The sequence below is a fragment of the Leptodactylus fuscus genome, chromosome 1, assembly GCF_031893055.1.
Source record: "Leptodactylus fuscus isolate aLepFus1 chromosome 1, aLepFus1.hap2, whole genome shotgun sequence".
Taxonomy (NCBI): Eukaryota; Metazoa; Chordata; class Amphibia; order Anura; family Leptodactylidae; genus Leptodactylus; species Leptodactylus fuscus.
The window spans coordinates 72,984,598-73,005,753 of NC_134265.1; the positions used below are offsets into that span (position 1 = coordinate 72,984,598).

Sequence of the window (21,156 nt, forward strand, 5' to 3'; positions counted from 1 at the left end):
TTGTGTGAAATCAGAGCTCCAAAAGAGAAATAACACTCCTTTGCTTCTGAGCCCTCCTCTGTGCTCAAACAGCGGTTTTTGACCACAAATGGGGCATTTCTGTGTTCGGGAGAAATTGGGTAACAAGATGGGCTATGTTATTCCCTGGTAAAAGGGAAAGAAAATATGAAAAAGTGCATATAACTGTAGAAATTATCATTTTTTTAAACTGATGGCCAAATTCAAAGAAGTTCAGTGAAAATTCGGGCCATTCAAAATGGTCATATGACCCCTAGATGAATTCCTTAAGGGGTCTAATTTCCAAAATGGGGTCACTTTTGGGGGTTTTCCACTGTTGTGGTACCTCTAGGGCTCTGCAAATGCAACATGGTGTCTATAAATCATTTGTGTGAAATCAGAGCTCCAAAAGAGAAATAACACTCCTTTGCTTCTGAGCCCTCCTCTGTGCCCAAACAGCGGTTTTTGACCACAAATGAGGCATTTCTGTGTTCGAGAGAAATTGGGTAACAAAATGGGCTACTTTATTCCATGGTAAAAGGGAAAGAAAATATGAAAAAGTGCATATAACTGTAGAAATTATCATGGCCAAATTCAAAGAAATTCAGTGAAAATTCTGGCCGTTCAAAATGGTCATATCACCCCTAGATGAATTTCTTAAGGGGTCTAGTTTCCAAAATGGGGTCACTTTTGGGGGTTTTCCACTGTTGTGGTACCTCTAGGGCTCTGCAAATGCAACATGCTGTCTAAAAACTATCCTAATGAAATTGCTGCACCAAAATCCTCAAAGGTGCTTTTTCATTTCTGAGGGCTGTTTTTGAGTCAACTTACATAGAAGGGCCACATATGGGATATTTCTACAAACTTCAGAATCAGAGTAATAAATATTATGGTATGTTTTGCTATTAACCCTGTCTTTGTTACTGGAAAATCTAGTTTGAAATGGAAAATGTGCATAAAAAAGTGGCTTTTGGAAATTTCACCTCCATTTTGCATTAATTCCTGTGGAACACCTAAAGGGTTAACAAAATTCCTATATACAATTTTGAATAGTTTGAAGGCTATACTTTCTAAAATGGGGTCATTTATTGGTGTTTTCTATTATATAGGCCCCTCAAAGTCACTTCACAACTAAATAGGTCCCTAGAAAACACAATCTTGAAATTTTTTTGAAAATTTGCTACTAAAGTTATAAGCCTTCTAACTTCCTAGAAAAGTAAAAGGACATTGAAGAAACAATGCCAATATAAAGTAGACATATGGGAAATGTTAATTAGGAGACTTTTGTGTGATCTGTCTGTTTTTTTACAAGAATATCAGAAACTTTCAAAATTGATAATTTTATGAAATTTTCAGTACATTGTCCTTTTTTTAACAAACAAACACAAAGTATAATGACCAAAATTTACCACCAACATAAAGTAGAAGGTGTCACAAAAAACAAATCTTGGAATCACCTGGATAGGTAAATGCAATATGAAGCTGTCCTCACATAAAGTAAAAGATGTCATATTTGAAAAACAGGGTCTGAGCCTTAAAGCCCAAAGTACCCTGCGTCCTTAAGGGGTTAAAGGCAATTGAAGGTATAAGGTGATATAATTTAAAGGGGGTTGGCCACTTTCAGACCTATATTGAGAGACCAATGTTATTGTTTGCAATAAAAAGTTGTACAATTTTCCAATATACTCTCTGTTTCAATTCCTCACAGTTTTCTCAATCTCTGCTTGCTGTCATTCATTCTGCTTACCTCCAGTGGATAAAAGTCCGACCATGCTCATGTGATTTACGGTCCATGCTCATGTGATTTACGGTCCATGCTCATGTGAAGAGTACACAGGTGCTGCTCGTTATAGTCATAGCACAGTAATCAGACATCTGCCTGGTTGTGCACCTGGGACTTGTCAGGAACCCAGCCATGATGTCCTTATTGTAGCTGGGTTATCAGGCAGGGACACTACATGTATCAGAAGATATCCCGGCCATAATAAGGACATCAGGGCTGATTTTCTGACCTTAGAAAGTTTCTGCATTAGTGGTCGTATCCAGTGGCAACCGATCAAGATAACAGACTGTCACCACTAGAGAAAATCTTTAAAACTCTGCAGAATTTTGAATTACTTATATTTGCAAAAATGTTTAACTTTTAATTATCTAGAAATTTAAAAATAATTATGTAGATGGGAATACCCCTTTAAGAAAAATCAAAAGTTTGCACATATCCTAACAGTACGCGGCAATCTTAATAAGGTTTGTACCAAGATTTTACATAATTCCCTATTAATCAGTGGGGGGTCTGACTGATTGATCCATGCCAGGGTCTCTTGCCAGTCTCTACGTCCTGGTTCATCTTGACACACAAATAAATGCCCACTCAGCTGATCAGTGGCCACAGCAGTGACTGTCTCAGGAATAACTGGCTGTGACGTGTTTTTCCTTTATGTCAAGAGGGACTTGTAGAGACAAGTGGATAACTCATGTAGAATCCAAACACGAGCAGTGAGAGTTCTACCTGAACTGAATGGCAAAACATTTTTGATTCTGAAACGTTTGATTCATAACTAGATTTAAAGTACTTACTGGAATCTGATGTATTTGGAGGATTAAAATGTAATAAACTGTTTAAACTGGCTCCCATGTTTTCCATATTCCAGGTGTTGTCACTCTGAAATCCAACAAATGCATGCTTTTGGATTTCAGATGTGGTTCCATGTAAGCAAATATCTGCTAGCACCATAGTAAAGACATAAATAACTTCCAGTGGCCAAGAAGAAGTATTTAGAGAAGAGACCGAGGACTGTACAGAGAAAGGAAAAATAGATCAGCTATTCCAGAAATTATTTAAAAATAAATAAATAAAAAGATTAAGTTAATGAACAAAAGAGAAATCTGAATTACATCAACATTTAATGTGACTGGTCTTTAGAGGAAGAGCCCTGGAAGTGATGATATGGCCCCCACAGTGTCCTCATCTCATTATCCAGTCTGTCTGGGATTACATGAAGAGATAGAAGAATTTGAGCAAATCTACATCCACAGAAGATCTTAGGTTAGTTCTCCAAGATTTCTGAAACAATCTTCCAGGGTAAATTCCTTAAAAAACTAGGTGCAAGTGTACCTAGAAAAATTGATGCTGTTTGGAAGACCAAGGGTGGTCACATCACATATTGATATGACTAAGACATCACTGCAACTTTTCTTTGTCTTTCTCTGCACAGTGGTGGCCAGCCATAGACTATACAGAAGAAGTGCTGCTCAGAAGTCCTTTCACATGAATAGGGTTGGCTGTAGCTCCCCAAACAGTTGGATTTGCCAGAAACATAGGTAAATGGGACACAGCACTGAATCATCTCAAGTGGCCTCTTCAATTTCAGAATCAATAGGGATCTCAGAAGTAAGATCCCTAGTGATCAAAAAGTACTGGCATATTCTAGTTATTTGGTAATACTTTAGGACATGGGAATACCCATATAACATCACACATGACTAACTACAAAGCGCAGCTTCAGATCAGGGACTTTCTTCTCTACAGTTGTCACTAACTTTCTTAATGGACCATTTACTGTGCACAAGTGTACAAGAGAAGTTTTGGATATGATGGCAACATGATGACTCAGTGGTTAGCTATAGAATATAAAAGAAAAAAGTTCCAGCATGCCATATATAATAAAATATAACTTTTACTAAGGCATAATTAAAAACCTATAACAATAGGTATGGATCCATGTAAAAGAAATAACATACAAAAGCTTACGCGTTTCGGGTGTTCAAAAAAACAATCCCTTAGTCATAGCTATGACTAAGGGATCGTTTTTTTGAACAACCGAAACGCGTAAGCTTTTGTATACGGCATGCTGGAACTTTTTTCTTTTGTATCTATCTTGACATCCCGAGTAGCAGTCCGGGAGTTTTTCCGTGCAGCCGTTTTTTTTTTTGCTCAGTGTGAATACGTGTTTATATACGGTAGAGTGGTCAGTAACACTTGTGGTGTGTTTGGACTAAGCTATAGAATATGTCATTATATTTATAAGCAAAATAAATAAATGATACAGTCCTATGAAAAAGTTTGGGCACCCCTATTAATCTTAATCATTTTTTGTTCTAAATATTTTGGTGTTTGCAACAGCCATTTCAGTTTGATATATCTAATAACTGATGGACACAGTAATATTTCAGGATTGAAATGAGGTTTATTGTACTAACAGAAAATGTGCAATATGCATTAAACCAAAATTTGACCGGTGCAAAAGTATGGGCACCCTTATCATTTTATTGATTTGAATTCCCCTAACTACTTTTTACTGACTTACTGAAGCACAAAATTGGTTTTGTAACCTCAGTGAGCTTTGAACTTCATAGCCAGATGTATCCAATCATAAGAAAAGGTATTTAAGGTGGCCAATTGCAAGTTGATCTCCTATTTGAATCTCCTCTGAAGAGTGGCATCATGGGCTACTCAAAACAACTCTCAAATGATCTGAAAACAAAGATTGTTCAACATAGTTGTTCAGGGGAAGGATACAAAAAGTTGTCTCAGAGATTTAACCTGTCAGTTTCCACTGTGAGGAACATAGTAAGGAAATGGAAGACCACAGGGACAGTTCTTGTTAAGCCCAGAAGTGGCAGGCCAAGAAAAATATCAGAAAGGCAGAGAAGAAGAATGGTGAGAACAGTCAAGGACAATCCACAGACCACCTCCAAAGAGCTGCAGCATCATCTTGCTGCAGATGGTGTCACTGTGCATCGGTCAACTATACAGCGCACTTTGCACAAATAGAAGCTGTATGGGAGAGTGATGAGAAAGAAGCCGTTTCTGCACGTACGCCACAAATAGAGTTGCCTGAGGTATGAAAAAGCACATTTGGACAAGGCAGCTTCATTTTGGAAACAAAAATTGAGTTGTTTGGTTATAAAAAAAGGCGTTATGCATGGCGTCCAAAAAGAAACAGCATTCCAAGAAAAACACATGCTACCCACTGTAAAATTTGGTGGAGGTTCCATCATGCTTTGGGGCTGTGTGGCCAATGCCGGCATCGGGAATCTTGTTAAAGTTGAGAGTCGCATGGATTCCACTCAGTATCAGCAGATTCTTGAGAATAATGTTCAAGAATCAGTGACGAAGTTGAAGTTACGCCGGGGATGGATATTTCAGCAAGACAATGATCCAAAACACCGCTCCAAATCCTCAGGCATTCATGCAGAGGAACAATTACAATGTTCTGGAATGGTCATCCCAGTCCCCAGACCTGAATATCATTGAACATCTGTGGGATGATTTGAAGCGGGCTGTCCATGCTCGGCGACCATCTAACTTAACTGAACTTGAATTGTTTGTCCAAAATACCTTTATCCAGGATCCAGGAACTGATTAAAAGCTACAGGAAGCGACTAGAGGCTGTTATCTTTGCAAAAGGAGGATCTACTAAATATTAATGTCACTTTTCTGTTGAGGTGCCCATACTTTTGCACCAGTCAAATTTTGGTTTAATGCATATTGCACATTTTCTGTTAGTACAATAAACCTCATTTCAATCCTGAAATATTACTGTGTCCATCAGTTATTAGCTATATCAAACTGAAATGGCTGTTATAAACACCAAAATATTTAGAACTAAAAATGATTAAGATTAATAGGGGTGCCCAAACTTTTTCATAGGACTGTATATAGGTTTCTATGCCTTTGTTAGCCTGTACTCTCTTGCCTGTTAGTTTTGAACCCATTGACCCTAAAATGTATTAAACAGCAAGTACCATTTAAACTGTGCAGAACTTGCCTTACAAGGACTACTTGACCATGTTGTCTAGGAGATACAGATACTCCCTGAAAACAGAGCCTCTTATTACAGCAGCAGCTTTCCATATTTACCTGTCCTTGAATTTCTGGAATTGTAGTTAGAAAGTCACAGCCAATTTCTACCAATGTTCTTAAACACAAAATATCAATTTTTGCAGCATCTCCCAGGATAAATAAAGCAAGAAGTAAATCCAACCTGAATAAAAGCAATAAAAAAATAGTAAAAATAAAATCAAATAATTAAACCAGTAAATAAAAAGCCTTTATCTCCTTCATAACTTGAAATGTCACCTCATGTTCTGATGATTTCATATTAGAAAATATTTAGAGACATCCCAAGTCTATATCTGAGCAAATCTAAGAGCAGGCATAACATCCAGCAAATATGTCCAACATGCCGCTGCTAGATGAGACGTATCACTTGTTACATCGGTTTAATTAATCACAATTTTAGTCTTCAATATGAAGTTATTTAAATTATTCAGGATTCATTCTCGCTACATAACACAGATGGCACATTAAGCAGTAAACCCTATGTATTTATTTCCCAAATGAATGTCAAACTTAATTTTCTTTTACTTACATACTTGATAAATTATGGAAGCTTAGAGTACAAAAATAAGGAGACTGAGGATAGATCTTTTAAGGCACATTAAAGTTACAAACTGTCTTGAAGTTTGCAATGAAATGTATATATTTTGTATATTACTATTTATACAGGATGAGGCCTCAAGCACACACTCCCATAAAACGGGTACCTTACACCACGATAGAAATGGGCATCTCACTCCTCACGGCAGAGCAAGAATCTGGGCCACAACTAACATAGGATCACGAATGGATGAGTATTAATTTAGTTATTTATTTTGCTTACATATATTGCGCCATCACATTCCACCGCAGTTTACAGAGATATTGTCAAACACAAATAGTGTGGGAAGAAGCCAGAGTACAAACTCCTTAAAGATGCTGTCCTTGTCTGAATTCCAGCACCGCGTCTGCAAGGTATCAGTGCTAACCACTGAGCCACCAAATAACTTCTTATTTCAATGTGCCCCTATTAGTCACTATTGCACATAGTTTTCTGGGGTTTATAACCCCTTTAGCTTACTGGAAGAAGATACGTTTATGACCCCAGCATGGAGGTTTCTAAAGGATCAGTAAAACACAGATCTGATTTTTTAGTTCCTTTCAGTCTTTTGTTTTACTTCACCATGTGAAGATATGGAAACCTATAAGAGGATAACATTAGCACTATACAGGGTGTCCGGAAAGTCAGTACACAAAATGAAAGTACAGACTGTAGCCGGTATATGAAGCATTTTTTATTAATGAACATGTGACCGGAAAAGCACCGTTGTGGCGCTGCAGGTAGACTGAGATGTCGGTTTCCTATCCCTCGCTGCGCTGTGTGAAAAGAGAAACGAAGAAGACAAAGCGCTTTATTACAAAAGTGCACCCCACATGACCACTGAAGGCCTATGATAGGCCTTACTGGTCACTCAGTGCAAATTAGGTCAGCCTGGAGGCTGGAAGAGGACTCAGAGGGACTGATAGATGCTGGGAGGCAAACCAGGAGAGGTGAGGCAAAATGAGTATGAGTGTTTATTTTGCCATACTGAGCCTGAATTTTCAATACTGGAAGTCTGAAGAGACAGGTGACTGAACCTAATTATATTCAACAAAATTAATACAGTGCCTTGCGAAAGTATTCGGCCCCCTTGCCTTTTCAACCTTTTGCTACATTTCAGCCTTCAAACATAAAGAGATCAAATGTTAATTTTGGGGGAAGAATCAACAAGTTGGACACAATTGTAAATTGGAACGAAATTTATTGGATATTTTAAACTTTTTTAACAAATAAAAAAACTGAAAAATTGAGCATGCAAAATTATTTGGCCCCTTTGCGTTAATACTTTGTAGCACCACCTTTTGCTGCGATTACATCCGCAAGTCGCTTGGGGTTTGTCTATATCAGTTTTGCACATCGAGAGACCGAAATTCTTGCCAATTCTTCCTTGCAAAATAGCTGGAGCTCCGTGAGGTTGGATAGAGAGTGTTTGTGAACACCAGTTTTCAGCTCTTTACACAGATTCTCAATTGGATTCAGGTCTGGACTTTGTCTTGGCCATTCTAACACCTGGATATGTTTATTTGTGAACCATTCCATTGTACATTTTGCTTTATGTTTTGGATCATTGTCTTGTTGGAAGATAAATCTGCGTCCCAGTCTCAGGTCTTTTGCAAACTCCAACAGGTTTTCTTCCAGAATGGTCCTGTATTTGTCTCCATCCATCTTCCCATCAATTTTAACCATCTTCCCTGTCCCTGCTGAAGAATAGCAGGCCCAAACCATGATGCTGCCACCACCATGTTTGACAGTGGGGATGGTGTGTTCAGGGTGATCTGCTGTGTTGCTTTTACGCCAAACATATCATTTTGCATTGTGGCCAAAAAGTTAAATTTTGGTTTCATATGACCAGAGCACCTTCTTCCACATGTCTGGTGTCTCCCAGGTGGCTTGTGCCAAACTTTACACAAGACTTTTTATGGATATCTTTGAGAAATGGCTCTCTTCTTGCCACTCTTCCATAAAGGCCAGATTTGTGCAGTGTATGACTGATTGTTGTCCTATGGACAAACTCTCCCATCTCAGCTGTAGATCTCTGCAGTTCATCCAGAGTGATCATGGGCCTCTTGGCTGCATCTCTGATCCGTCTGCTCCTTGTTTGAGATGAACGTTTAGAGGGACAGCCGGGGCTTGGTAGATTTGCAGTGGTCTGATACTCCTTCCATTTCAATATGATTGCTTGCACAGTGCTCCTTGGGATGTTTAAAGCTTGGGAAATCTTTTTGTATCCAAACTCGGCTTTAAACTTCTCCACAACAATATCTCAGACCTGTCTGGTGTGTTCCTTGGTTTTCATGATGCTCTCTGCGCTTTAAACAGAACCCTGAGCCTATCACAGAGCAGGTGCATTTATACAGAGCCTTGGTTACACAAAGGTGGATTCTATTTCTCATCATCAGTCATTTAGGACAACATTGGATCATTCAGAGATCTGAACTGAACTTCTGGAGTGAGTTTGCTGCACTGAAAGTAAAGGGGCCAAATAATTTTGAATGCCCCACTGTTCAGTTTTTTCTTTTTATAAAAAGTTTAAAATATGCAATAAATTTTGTTCCACTTCACAATTGTGTCCCACTTGTTGTTGGTTCTTCCCCAAAAAAATTAAAACTTGATATCTTTATGTTTGAAGCCTGAAATGTGGCAAAAGATTGAAATTTTTTTTTTTTTTTTTTCTTATGGTAGAGTTGGAAGGGACCTCAAGGGCCATCGGGTCCAACCCCCTGCGAGTGCAGGTCTTCCTAAATCATCCCAGCTATATGTTTATCCAGATTCCGCTTGAAGATTTCCATTGATGGAGCGCCCACCACCTCCCGTGGCAGCCTATTCCACTCTCTCACTACCCTCACTGTCAGAAAGTTTTTCCTAATGTCTAATCTGTATCTCTTTCCCTTTAGTTTCATCCCATTGCTTCTTGTACTTCCTTGTGCTAATGAGAATAGGGGAGATCCCTCTGCACTGTGACTACCTTTCAGATATTTGTAGACTGCTATTAAATCTCCCCTCAGCCTTCTCTTCTGCAAACTAAACAATCCCAGTTCTTTTAGCCACTCCTCATAGGACATGGTTTACAGACCTTCCACCATTTTGGTTGCTCTTCTCTGGACTTGCTCCAATATATCGATGTCTTTCTTGAATTGAGGCGCCCAGAACTGTACACAGTATTCCAGGTGTGGTCTGACCAGGGAAGAGTACAGCGGAATAATGACCTCTCTTGATCTAGATTCAATGCTTGTCTTAATACATCCCAGAATTTTATTAGCCTTTTTTGCAGCAGCACCACACTGTTGGCTCATGTTGAATTTGTGATCTACTATTATGCCCAAGTCCCTTTCCCCTATGCTATCACTTAGTTCTATTCCTCCCATACTATATATGTTTTTTACATTTCTGTTACCCAGATGTAGAACTTTGCATTTGTCCCTGTTAAATACCATTTTGTTCGCCTCAGCCCATTGTTCCAGTGTGTCTAAGTCCTTTTGAATACACTCTCTCTCCTCTCTAGTGTTGGTTATTCCTCCTATCTTCGTATCATCTGCAAATTTTATGAGTTCCCCAATAATTCCATCGTCCAGATCATTTATAAAGATATTAAAAAGTACTGGGCCCAGAACAGAGCCCTGCGGCACCCCGCTTTTGACTTTATTCCAGTTCGATGTGTAGCCATTTAGTATTACTCGTTGTGCCCGATCATTAAGCCAATTGTGAATCCACCTAACTGATTTTTTGTCAAAGCCATACTTAATCATTTTTTCAATAAGAAGGTTATGTGATACTTTATCAAATGCCTTACTGAAGTCAAGATATACTATGTCCACGGCATTCCCTTGGTCCAACCATTCAGTGATTTTGTTGTAGAAGGAAATCAGGTTAGTCTGACAAGATTTATTGGTCATAAAGCCGTGCTGGCTCTGGTTAATTAATGCCTTCCCATCCAGGTACTGAAGTAAATGTTCCTTGACAATTTGCTCAAAGATTTTTCCTGCTATCGAGGTCAGACTTACCGGCCTGTAATTTCCTGGATCGTCCCTTTTCCCCTTTTTGTAGATGGGGACAACATTTGCCCTTTTCCAATCTAAAGGGACCACTCCTGTTTCCCATGACTTACCGAAGATTATAGCAAGGGGTTCTGTTATTTCCTCTGCTATCTCTTTCAGGACTCTAGGGTGTAAATCATCTGGTCCTGGGGACTTGGTTTCCTGTAACTTGGCTAAGTGCTCTCTTACCAGACCTTTGCTTATAGTCAGCTTGGAGTCCTCCTTCCCCTCATCTCCATCACCATTAATGTCGATATTTCCATTAGTTTCTTGGGAGAAGACGGATACAAAATATGAATTTAGTAGCTCCACCTGCTGTTCCACCATGTTAACTGTTTCTCCTTTGTCATTCTTCAGGACTCCAATGGTCTCCTTCACTTTTCTTTTGCTTTTAACATATCCCCAAAATCCTTTTACCTTACTCTTTGCCTTTTTTGCAAGCTTCAATTCGTGTTCAGCCTTAGCTCCTTTGATGCTTGTCTTGCAGAGTCTGCAGACTGCTGTGTACTCTTCCTTAGGTATAGTTCCCATCTTCCACTTTTTGTATGTTTCCTTTTTCCTTTTTAGCAGGTTATGTAATTTTTTGGTCATCCATCTTGATATTTTTAGGTGCTTCCCATTTTTCTTCCTTCTAGGTATTGTTAGTTCCTGTGCTTTAATGATTTCCCTACGGAAGATTTCCCACCCTTCATGTGCATTTTTGTGCTTAAGAATTTTGCACCATGGAATTCTGCTAACTCTTGCCTTCAGGCTCTTGAAGTCTGCCCTGCTAAAGTCGAGCCTTGACGTCTGTGTCTTCTCAGGTCTTCTTCTTCTTGCAACCCCAAACTCAAGTATAGCATGATCGCTGAATCCCAGTGTCCCTGCTACCCGTATTCCCTTAACCATGTGCTCTTTGTTGGTTAGGACTAGGTCCAAAATGGATGTTCCTCTCGTGTTTTCTTCTACTAGCTGGGCCAAATACTTTCGCAAGGCACTGTATCTATAGGCAAATCAGACTATCACAGAACTGAACAGGGGACCAAATGAAAGCTGTACAAGTGCTGGGTGAGAAAATAAGAGTACTTCAGGTTGCATTAATTATGGCCTAAGAGATTAAAAATCGTCAAAGTACTTCTTTAATAATGTCATTTCAGAGTCTATGGTGCCCAGTCCAGTAAGCTCTATCATCAATCTATAATTAAAAAGGTAAGAAAACAACCATCTTAGTATTCCTGTCCCTTGTTCCAGACCTGTCTTTATACAATTACAGAATGTGCCTTCATTACATTTTCCACTTAATTTACATTTGCAGTTAATTGAGGAGAATTCATTGACTCACACAATGGACAATTAAGACAAGAATTCATCTCAGGTAACTGAAATATCATAAGAAGCATGGAACATTATGTTCTGGATATTGACTGGTACCACTGACATATCTTAATGTATAATATACGCTTGTCCACATATTTTAGAAGCGTATCATGTAATTGTGTTAAGAAAGTAGATTCACAAGAATGAATGGAGCATTTTTAGTAAAAAGCTTGATAGTACGGTTAAAAGGAATGTATTTCTTTAGTGAAATAGATCACTTTTTCTAATCTGCTTTTGTTCTCACACTGTAGAACTTTGTTTTATTCTGTTTCTGTACATGATTACAGGGGCAGCCAGCTTGCCCGAGTTCCTCCTCTGCACAGTTAATAGCATTTAGTGATATGCTTAACAGCATAGTCAAGGCCATGGTCAGCAATAGACTAGAGCTGGCACTTTGAGGTTAATTGGAGAGTTTTCTAGGTATGCTCTCTATAGAGAGAGAGTAGATAAGCTAGAGATGGGCAAACCTCTCAAGATTTGTTTCATTTCAAGTTCAGATGGTTCCTGAATAAGTTTGTCAGGAAACTGGAAGTGAAGCCTCAGACCCCAAAAAGTGGAGGCCCAGGGAAGGTATGGAAACATAATAAACACTTCATTTGAGCATCCTTACAGTGTCTGGTGCTCCATTAGGGTCCTCTGCCGGCCTCCTGGGTGATGGCGCATGTCCTGAGTCACCATTAAGGCCTTTGATTGAGTCTCAGTGGTCACATGGGGTGTGCCACTTCATTACAAATAGCCATCCTCAAAGTGCAAGGCATCACCCAGACCCAGAGGGAGCACCATATACCACAAGGATGCCTAAGAGAGTTGATAGGAGTGAAATATAAAACTGTATTATGTTTACACACCTACCTTGAGCTTCCACTTATTATACTCTGGGGTCTGGAAAGACTCCTCAGTATAACGCTTTCACTCTGGGCGATGAACCCCCAAAGTTTCAGATTTGGGTCAAACCCAAAACTTTTTGAAAATTCAGATAGAATCTGGTCCATTCATCATCTATTGTCAGTAGTGTCAGTAATGGATGCAGTGATGGCTGCTATTGGATGTTATCTATAAAATAGTCAAAGGAGTTGTCCAGATACAGAACAATTTTCTAATATACTTTCTGTATCAATTATTCAGCGTTTTTCTAAATCTCTGTTTGCTGTTATTTATTCTTCCTAACTTCAGTATGCTGACATATAGTACCGATGCCTGCCATCAGGTATCGGGAATGTGGTTTTAACTGCATAAAACTTTTGTAGGGCTGCTTATTAGTTTCAGTTTATTAGTAATTTATCAGTATTAAAATTAACGGCACTGATATATCCAGTCCTGGGGCACATACCAGGAAAGCGACAGTGCACTGACTTCAGCGAACTGTTGGCTTTCTAGCTTCTATAAAACTGCATATGCATTAAGACATGAAAAATACTCTTTAGCAAAAAAAAAACTTGGTATAAAAAGCAGATCATTTTTGGTGGCACATGCCATTTAAGGAAAAAAAAACCCAGATATACGTGGAAACTACAGAAGGTGAAGAAATATTTCTAACACATTAGATCTACATAATCAAAGCAACTGGCTGGAATATACAGGGTGTCCCAAAAAAAATGTATACACATTTTAACAGCTGATAACTCAATTATTTATTCTTTCTTTACAGACTGAACCCATTAAACCGAGTTTGAGAACATGCGATAACAAGACAATAGAATGATATTTGTAAATTCTTTTACATGTTGAAAATTATTCGAATTATAATAAACCCCAAATTTACAATTATTTAAGGTGTGTATACATTTTTTGGGACACCCTGTATTTATTCATAGCAGAAAATGAGGAGAAAGTTTACAGTACTTTTCTATATTTAGGATACCCGCTCAAGTCCATATGAATAACTTTAAGTGACCATTTGAAAAGTATTCTCACAACAAGGCTTCACAACATTAACCAGAAATTACAGTACAATTCAGAAAACCATCGTTATAAGTTATTATTATGTTATTTATTATTATTTTTTAAAAGGGGCTTTCCTGGCTAAAACTTTTGATTACTTATGCTAGGTGGGGGTCTTACACCAGATACCTTAACTGATCAATTGTTCTCAGAAGCTGATACAGGGATAATGGTGCAAGAAGCAAAAAGTTATATTCACTACATAGTGGCTGAACTAAGTTACCAAAGCTTAGCTTTCATTCAAGTGAATGAGAGGTCATCTACAGTATCCTACTTTAGCCACCATACTGTATCAGCTGCTGAGAACAGTTGATCACTGGGGGTGTCAGATGAAAAAGACCAACACCAAACTGATATTGATGACCAATCCTTAGAAAACCCCTTTAAACTTTACATTCACCAAAGAATCCTCCTTTTGCAATAACAACAGCTTTGCAAAATGTAGGCATTCTAGCAGTTTGTACTTATTCATCCATTTTACTTTGTCAAGTCTTCTAGCACCCTATGCAATCCTAACTAATGCCAGCAAACTTTAGTTCTCTTTTTCTACTATTAAAGCAGATGATACAGCAATTGTTATGTAATATTTAAAGTAGTTTTCCTGCTTGAGATCGACCTCTATGATGAATAGAACTGAGAGCTTGTCTGGCAGATTTAAAATGGTATTATGTTTTTACTGCTGCCCATTTATCTTAATGGCTGCCACACAATACAATATGTAACCTGCAGAGGACAGACAAGAACTTCTTCAAGAAGATCAACCACTTTCCAGAGGTGCTCAAGGCTGGAGACATGGCAAATTGATATAAATGTAATGATATCTTTGTTTAAAAAAAAAATTTAAACAGTGGTCTAAGGCTGACCATCCATATTAGATACCTCTCAGGCCAACCCAACTCCTCCACAGCCCCCCATACATATGTATGCTCATTTCGGCCATGTGGGTCTGCTTTCTAAATAGGAAGAAAGCTGCTGCTGCTGGACATCTCTGAAAGTGGCTTATCTCTACAAGAAAAAAAGATGCCATGTTAAAATCCAACATGTTCAACCCTTCTTTCTCCCAAAATCTACCATCAGGAAAGAGTCAGAAGGTTCCCATGCACATTAAATGGTTGGCCAGTCCCATTAAAATGATGTAATGTAAATGGCCAGCTTAAAACCATCACTGTCACATGTAAATCCAGTCCCATGCTACTAACACTGCTTATATTTAACCAGTTAATTACCAAGCATGTACTGTAGATAGTAGGTCATGGCAGGAAAGCTTTTTACTAGTTAAGAGGTGCTAAGTACTTCACAGTTTCTTTTCTTTTCACCAGAGCAGGTGAAAAGGGAACACCATTATCACATTTGTGACTAGACCCTAAAGGCAAAATTCCATTTCTTATATTAACTACAATAATTTCAGCATTTGAGATTTTTTTACCCACCTACTTTTCAATTCCATTCTGAAAAGCAAGCCAGAAAAAAAAAATATTCTGTTGAAGATCTAAACTTTTTAATGTGCTATAAGACCTGAGCTGAAATGATGATAAAAGCCAAGCATTATGGGGAAGTGAAGAAAGGTTCACAATACAAAGTGCAATATTTTTAAAATTGCTAAATTAAATTACTATGTAAATTTTCCGTAATGTTATGCAGGCGATGAAATAAGGTCTGTTTGATACAAACCAGTTTCCGTGATGTAGATGTTCCTTTAGGAGGTAGAGATGCTTGCTAACATCATGTAAATTTGTACTATTATTTTGAATGCGCTGCCAAACCAGAAGCGCGTGCCAAAGAAATGTGTCTGTATCAGCTGCTCCTGAATCTAAACTCAATTTGTCTTCAAGATCTGGTTGTTTCTGTAAGACATAAGCACAAAAGCAGGAATACCTGAATAATACTGGCAAGCAAATATGGTGCTATGTCTTCTCTGAGAGTGAATCATTGCTTTTTATACATTTCTCCAGCAAGCACATATTTTATATAGAGGAACTTACAATAGTGTGGAAAAGAAAGAAGCAAAAACTATATTTAAGTTCTGTACAGGATCATAGTTTGCTTAATACAAGCTTCTATGGGTTCAGGCTAAGTGGGTCAGAAGGCAGGCAGTTCACAAGTATTGTTCAGAGGAAGGGGCTACAAGACTTTAGACCTTTCCATGGCAATGTGTGCCTCAGTTATTGACCCCTCTCCAAAGTTATTGAAGTGTTAATTTCATACTCTAACAGTGTTAATAATTTACAACTGAATGATGTATAATTGATCTGAGGAAGGTTGAACTTAAAGGGTACATCTAGTTTTTCAACCTAAGTGACTATGAAACTACATAGAGTGAATGGGGCTGCAATACCAGACTCAGAGAACTCTTCATATTATATTATGTATCTGTCATAGTGATGATAACAATATCGGTGATCTCTCACCTTTGCAGACAGCAAGCACATATCCAGTAGACGTGACAGGAACATAGAAACTACTGGTACTTGGTGGTTCAATGTCTAGCACTGTTGCCTTAAAGCAATGGAATCTTGAGTTGGAATCCAACCAAGGGCAATATCTGTATGGAGTTTGTATGTACCCCTGTGTTTGTGTGAATTTCCTCCATGTGTTAGGAAATGGAGGGCAAAGCAGCTCCATAGCAGATATAGATTTAATTTTCAATTTAAAAAAAAAATACTGTGGTAATTTTTTAAAATTTCTTTAATTATGTGATTATTCCTCAATATAACAAAAATCTGTATTATTGTTATCTTCTCAGATCCTTCTCTCTTGAGGTAAATTGTAAGCCCTTTAAGACAGGCCCTTCTATCCCACTATACCAGTTAGCTCATCGTGCTTGTTTTTAGGCATTTTGTTTTTCATAAGTAACACTCTTCAAATGTAAAGCACCATGGAATAATTAGTGCTCTAATAAATAATAATAATAATAATAATAATAATAATAATAATAATAATAATAATAATAATGTCACTCTGCTCTGTTGAAATTTACAAGTGTTTCTGAGTAATCCAGAAGTCAGAATCTCACTTCCTGTATGCATGGACTGTACCACACAGGCTTTCCACAGGAGGGACACAAACTCCTTGTCGTAGCTAATGTTGACGATTATACAGGCTTCTGTCACGTGGTTGTAATAAAAATGATACCACAGTCTCTCCAGCTGTATATTTATAGTGTTTTAGACGTTTTAGAAGCACATAGAGAAAAGATTTATGCTGACTCTAAGCAGGCAGAGAGGGTAGTGTCTCTAAGCAGGCAGAGAGGGTAGTGTCTCTAGCTGTCCATGTAATTCTGTACTGAGGCATAATGGGATTAATTGGAGGGCCCATAGAAAGAAAAGTCTAAAAACTAAGATGTTATCTGATGAAAGCAGATAGAAAGCCTGACTGCAGAGATGTAAAAGCAATATATATTAGTAGTGATGACTAAAAGGTGTTTTCACTGAAGTTCTTTTGTAAGAGGCATGCATAGTTTTTGTATAAACCTTTTTTAAGTTTTTTTTAACTAAAAGTGCAAAAAAGTGAATGTTACATCAATAAAGGGCACACAATCCCTAAACTTTGAAAATAACTTCAAAAAAATAAACGTCACATGAAATCAGATTAACAATGGAGCAAAGAAAAAGTTCCAAAATAAAGCAAAAAGACAAGAGTAAGAAAACTGTAAGATAACTGGGTAAGCAAAGGGGAATTTAAAAAAAGAAGCTAAAATGAATAGAGAACCGCACAAACAAATGGATTGAGGGGAGTGACATTAATGAAGTTCTCCAGGGGTTCTAGGTCAGAAGGAAAGCAGAGGTGCAGTCAGGTATCTCCGACATTCACATAATGATATGGAGCTCAGATATGCATTTATGGAGACAGATTACTGCACTTGATCGCCAGTGTCTGATGACGGAGATGTGCACCATTTAATAAATTTGGCACAAACCACGCCAACTATCCTTTTTTTAAATAGGAATTTATGAAATGTCAGTTCTAATTAATGTGGGCATAATGTATTTTTTGCCAAACTTTAATAAGCAACAGACAAACCCCTTGGTTGGAATAGTATATTATGTTGGATGAAGTTTGACGCACAGATGTTTGAGCCAAGGCCATGGGTGAATTCACAAGGAATGGACTTCTACCACTTCTTCCTGACGGATCCACTGATGGATTTGGCTCAGAAGTAGCATCAAAGACTGCATGTGTGGTCCCAGCCTTGAGCCGTTGATTTATATGGCCATGTAATATTTTCCATAAGACAAAGTAATGTCACTCTGTTTAGTGAGTTATATGGATACTTTAATAGTTTGGTTTTGTGCTGCCTCATACCGGCCTTAAACTTCAATGCTGCTTCAGAGCATTTCCCATTTACAATTTCACAGTTTATTAAGCAATATTTCTCACTTGGGTGTCTACTATTAAACCACAATAGCATTTTGTTACACAACACTTTTCTGCTTATGCCAGCAGACCTTAGGTTATATTCCAATGATGCAACGCCGGTATTGTGACATGAGTGCTCAGGAGACAATCTAGGCAACAATTAAAATTACATTACCATATTAATCCTCCACATCCCATTCCATACTGAGCTCAAGTCATTAGGTTGAGATAGAAACCCTGTCAGCAATACACATAAACACAGACATGGTATACAATTGTACAGAACATTACTCCAAATATAGGGACTCAATTAGCATGAAAGCGTACAATTCCATAAGGTATATATTGTGATGTGTGTGACTTAAAAGTAAAATTCTAAAAGGTTATGTTCACACATTCATGATTCTTCCTCAAAATCCACAGTATGCTCAGTATTGTTAATTGTGCATAGAAAAGTCATAGATGTGTCTTGCTGAACTACAGACATATGCAGACCTACTGGCCAATCCATGACAGCAGAATTTTATACAATAGATGATCTGGCTGAAGAGATTGTTTTGCCATCGACAAAACCCCACAACAAGGGTTTGCCTGTCTCTGGAAAACCAATCCTGCCTTCTGCTACATACAGACACTTTGTGAATTTACTAAAGTAATTCTTTTGATAAATGCTACAATTTTGGCACAAAACCAAATTAGCCCAGCACTTTGCAACTTTGTATCTTTTCCAAAAAGTGGGTGTGTTGGGGCCAGAATATAATTTACTCCAGGTGTGTAAATTATAGTTTAAGGGTCCATTCACACACAGTTTTTTGGCACTGACGCTGAATCTGCATCAGAATCCATGTGGAAAAAAAGCTTCCCATTGACTTCGATGGTTTCAATGGTTTCAATGGTTTCAGCTCCAAAATCCTCACCAAAACCTCTGTGTGAATGGACCCTAAATCTACGCCTCGTATACAGTATGCCTCCTAATAAATTATGTGCAGAAAAAGCCAGTCTTGATAAATTCTCACATTATCTGTAGCAGCTGTCTCCTCCGGCTAGGGCCAGAAGATCAGGTTCATGAACTTGGGATCCCCACTAGTAACTTGAATACCCTTAATGGGTAAATGAAATTCGGTTTCTAAACTAAACATCACGTATAACTTCACCTAGGTGATCACGCAACCACTTCACTACCGTATCCATAGCTTCTTTAATCTGCATTAGCAAGTTTCAGTAGTAATGGAAAATATGACGACCTAAAAGCTAAATCTTGTTAATATGGTATTAACAGTCCCTGAGAAAAACAGGTCAAGCCAGTTGACAATATCCAAATGCGTTAAACATTTCTTAATAATGAACACTCACCTTTAAAAACATCTTACTTTCTTTCCAAGAGTCTAAGTCACAAATGACTTTTCCAACTTGTAACATTATATACACAGATGAAAGAACATTTGGATATTGCTGATACGCCGTTTCACATGGTGGCAGGGCTAGATAAAGGAATAAAATGGTGATATTGTTTAGAATTGAGAACAGACCACAAATATGCATAGATGAAAACATGGAATGGTATCATTCTCTTTTTTTTATATTTTTTTATAATTTTTGCGCAGATTGCGTGGTAGAAGGTTGGATATGTTTGTTATTATTACATATTGCATCATATTATGTTATATATTTATTGCCCTTGAAATAGAAAATTATTTTTTTTAAATTCTGAAAACACTACCAAATGGCTAAAACACCATCATGTTTACAAGCAGTCTGAATCAGAATTTTCATAATTTATGATAAATAAGTCATTCTACAATATCTTAAAACCAACCTTCTAGATATGTAGAAAGTCTCCTTTTTTGTTCCTCAAAATGTTGCAGATCCCCAAGGAGATAAAAGGTGTAAAGCTTTATAAATGTCAAAAGTCCAAGCTGTTAAAGTAATTACAAAGAAATAAATATATATATAATAATATATATTTATCATTATTTATTATAAATAATATAAAGTTATCTGTATAAACAATGTTATCCATATTGGGTTTCAATTTTGGATCTATCCTTATATCAGTCCCCTTCAAATGACAGTTCAAGGTTATCCAGGAATCATTTCAATGGGATCGAGCTGTAGCATTGCCATGTGACCAACGGATGTGATGTCATTTCCTGAGAAGAAGAAAGCGGCTAAATTTTCTAATCCTAGATAATCCCTTTCAGTCTTTCAAATGTACGAGTATGGGGTAAGCAACAACATATCAAGTATGACGCAAAGGGTGCAATCAATGCTATTGTGATTAAATTCTAGTTTACCTTGTCAAGAATTATAGGAAATATTTACCACTGTAATTTATTCTAAGGGTCCAGTCTCACATAGCAGCTACAAGAAAGTCGGCACAATCTTCAAATTGACTCATTGAGTTATGTGATTGTTGATTGATAATAGCCATGTGGCCACTAAATGTGACTGGACTTTGGATATAGGACAAGGAAAATCTGGAGTTAAATAAGAATGTAAATTTTATGGTATTTTATTATCGGTCCGCTGTCCATGTTGTCAGCTGCTTTGTTGTTGTGGGTTGACTATAATATTCGATGCCAAATTACATTGTCATTATCAGTAAACATCTGCTTCATTTCCCTCATAGGCAGCAATATTGTGCTGGAAGAGTCTTAAATTTACAATGGGGTCCATTGGGTTCTGCTGATTTGATGGAAAGTAACCTACTGTATTCATCTAAAAAAGTATACAGTTGCATACACAAAGGAAGGAAGTGAACAGAAGAACAAGGGGCACTATATGAAATAACTATGGGGGAATCACAACCAATATCAATATTATTTTACTGAAACAGTAGTTGAGGCTTGGAACAAACTTCCAGCAGATGGATCATGCAGACTTTGAGAAAGGATAGACATATCCGAAACGCGTCAGTCTGACGCAAGCTTTCTATTCCTTGTAGACTGCATGTTTTATTTTTTGATATATTTTCTACGAACATGAAATAAAGAAAGGAATTGATTTCATATCCTGGTTTCGTTGCTGGATGATTCCTCCATACTTGTCTT

The 21,156-nt window shown here is 37.7% G+C and overlaps 1 protein-coding gene across 1 annotated transcript in view; it reads right to left on the bottom strand.

The window, feature by feature from the left end:
* The window catches only part of TMEM232 (transmembrane protein 232), a 138,877-nt gene that overhangs the window by 90,479 nt on the left and 27,242 nt on the right, over window positions 1-21,156 (bottom strand). The window contains exons 6-10 of the mRNA XM_075272250.1: window positions 19,923-20,022; window positions 19,460-19,587; window positions 15,422-15,594; window positions 5,861-5,984; window positions 2,575-2,791 (exon numbers count right to left, since the gene is read on the bottom strand). Coding sequence (XP_075128351.1) covers window positions 2,575-2,791; window positions 5,861-5,984; window positions 15,422-15,594; window positions 19,460-19,587; window positions 19,923-20,022 — 742 coding nt within the window. The remainder of the gene's footprint in view (window positions 1-2,574; window positions 2,792-5,860; window positions 5,985-15,421; window positions 15,595-19,459; window positions 19,588-19,922; window positions 20,023-21,156) is intronic.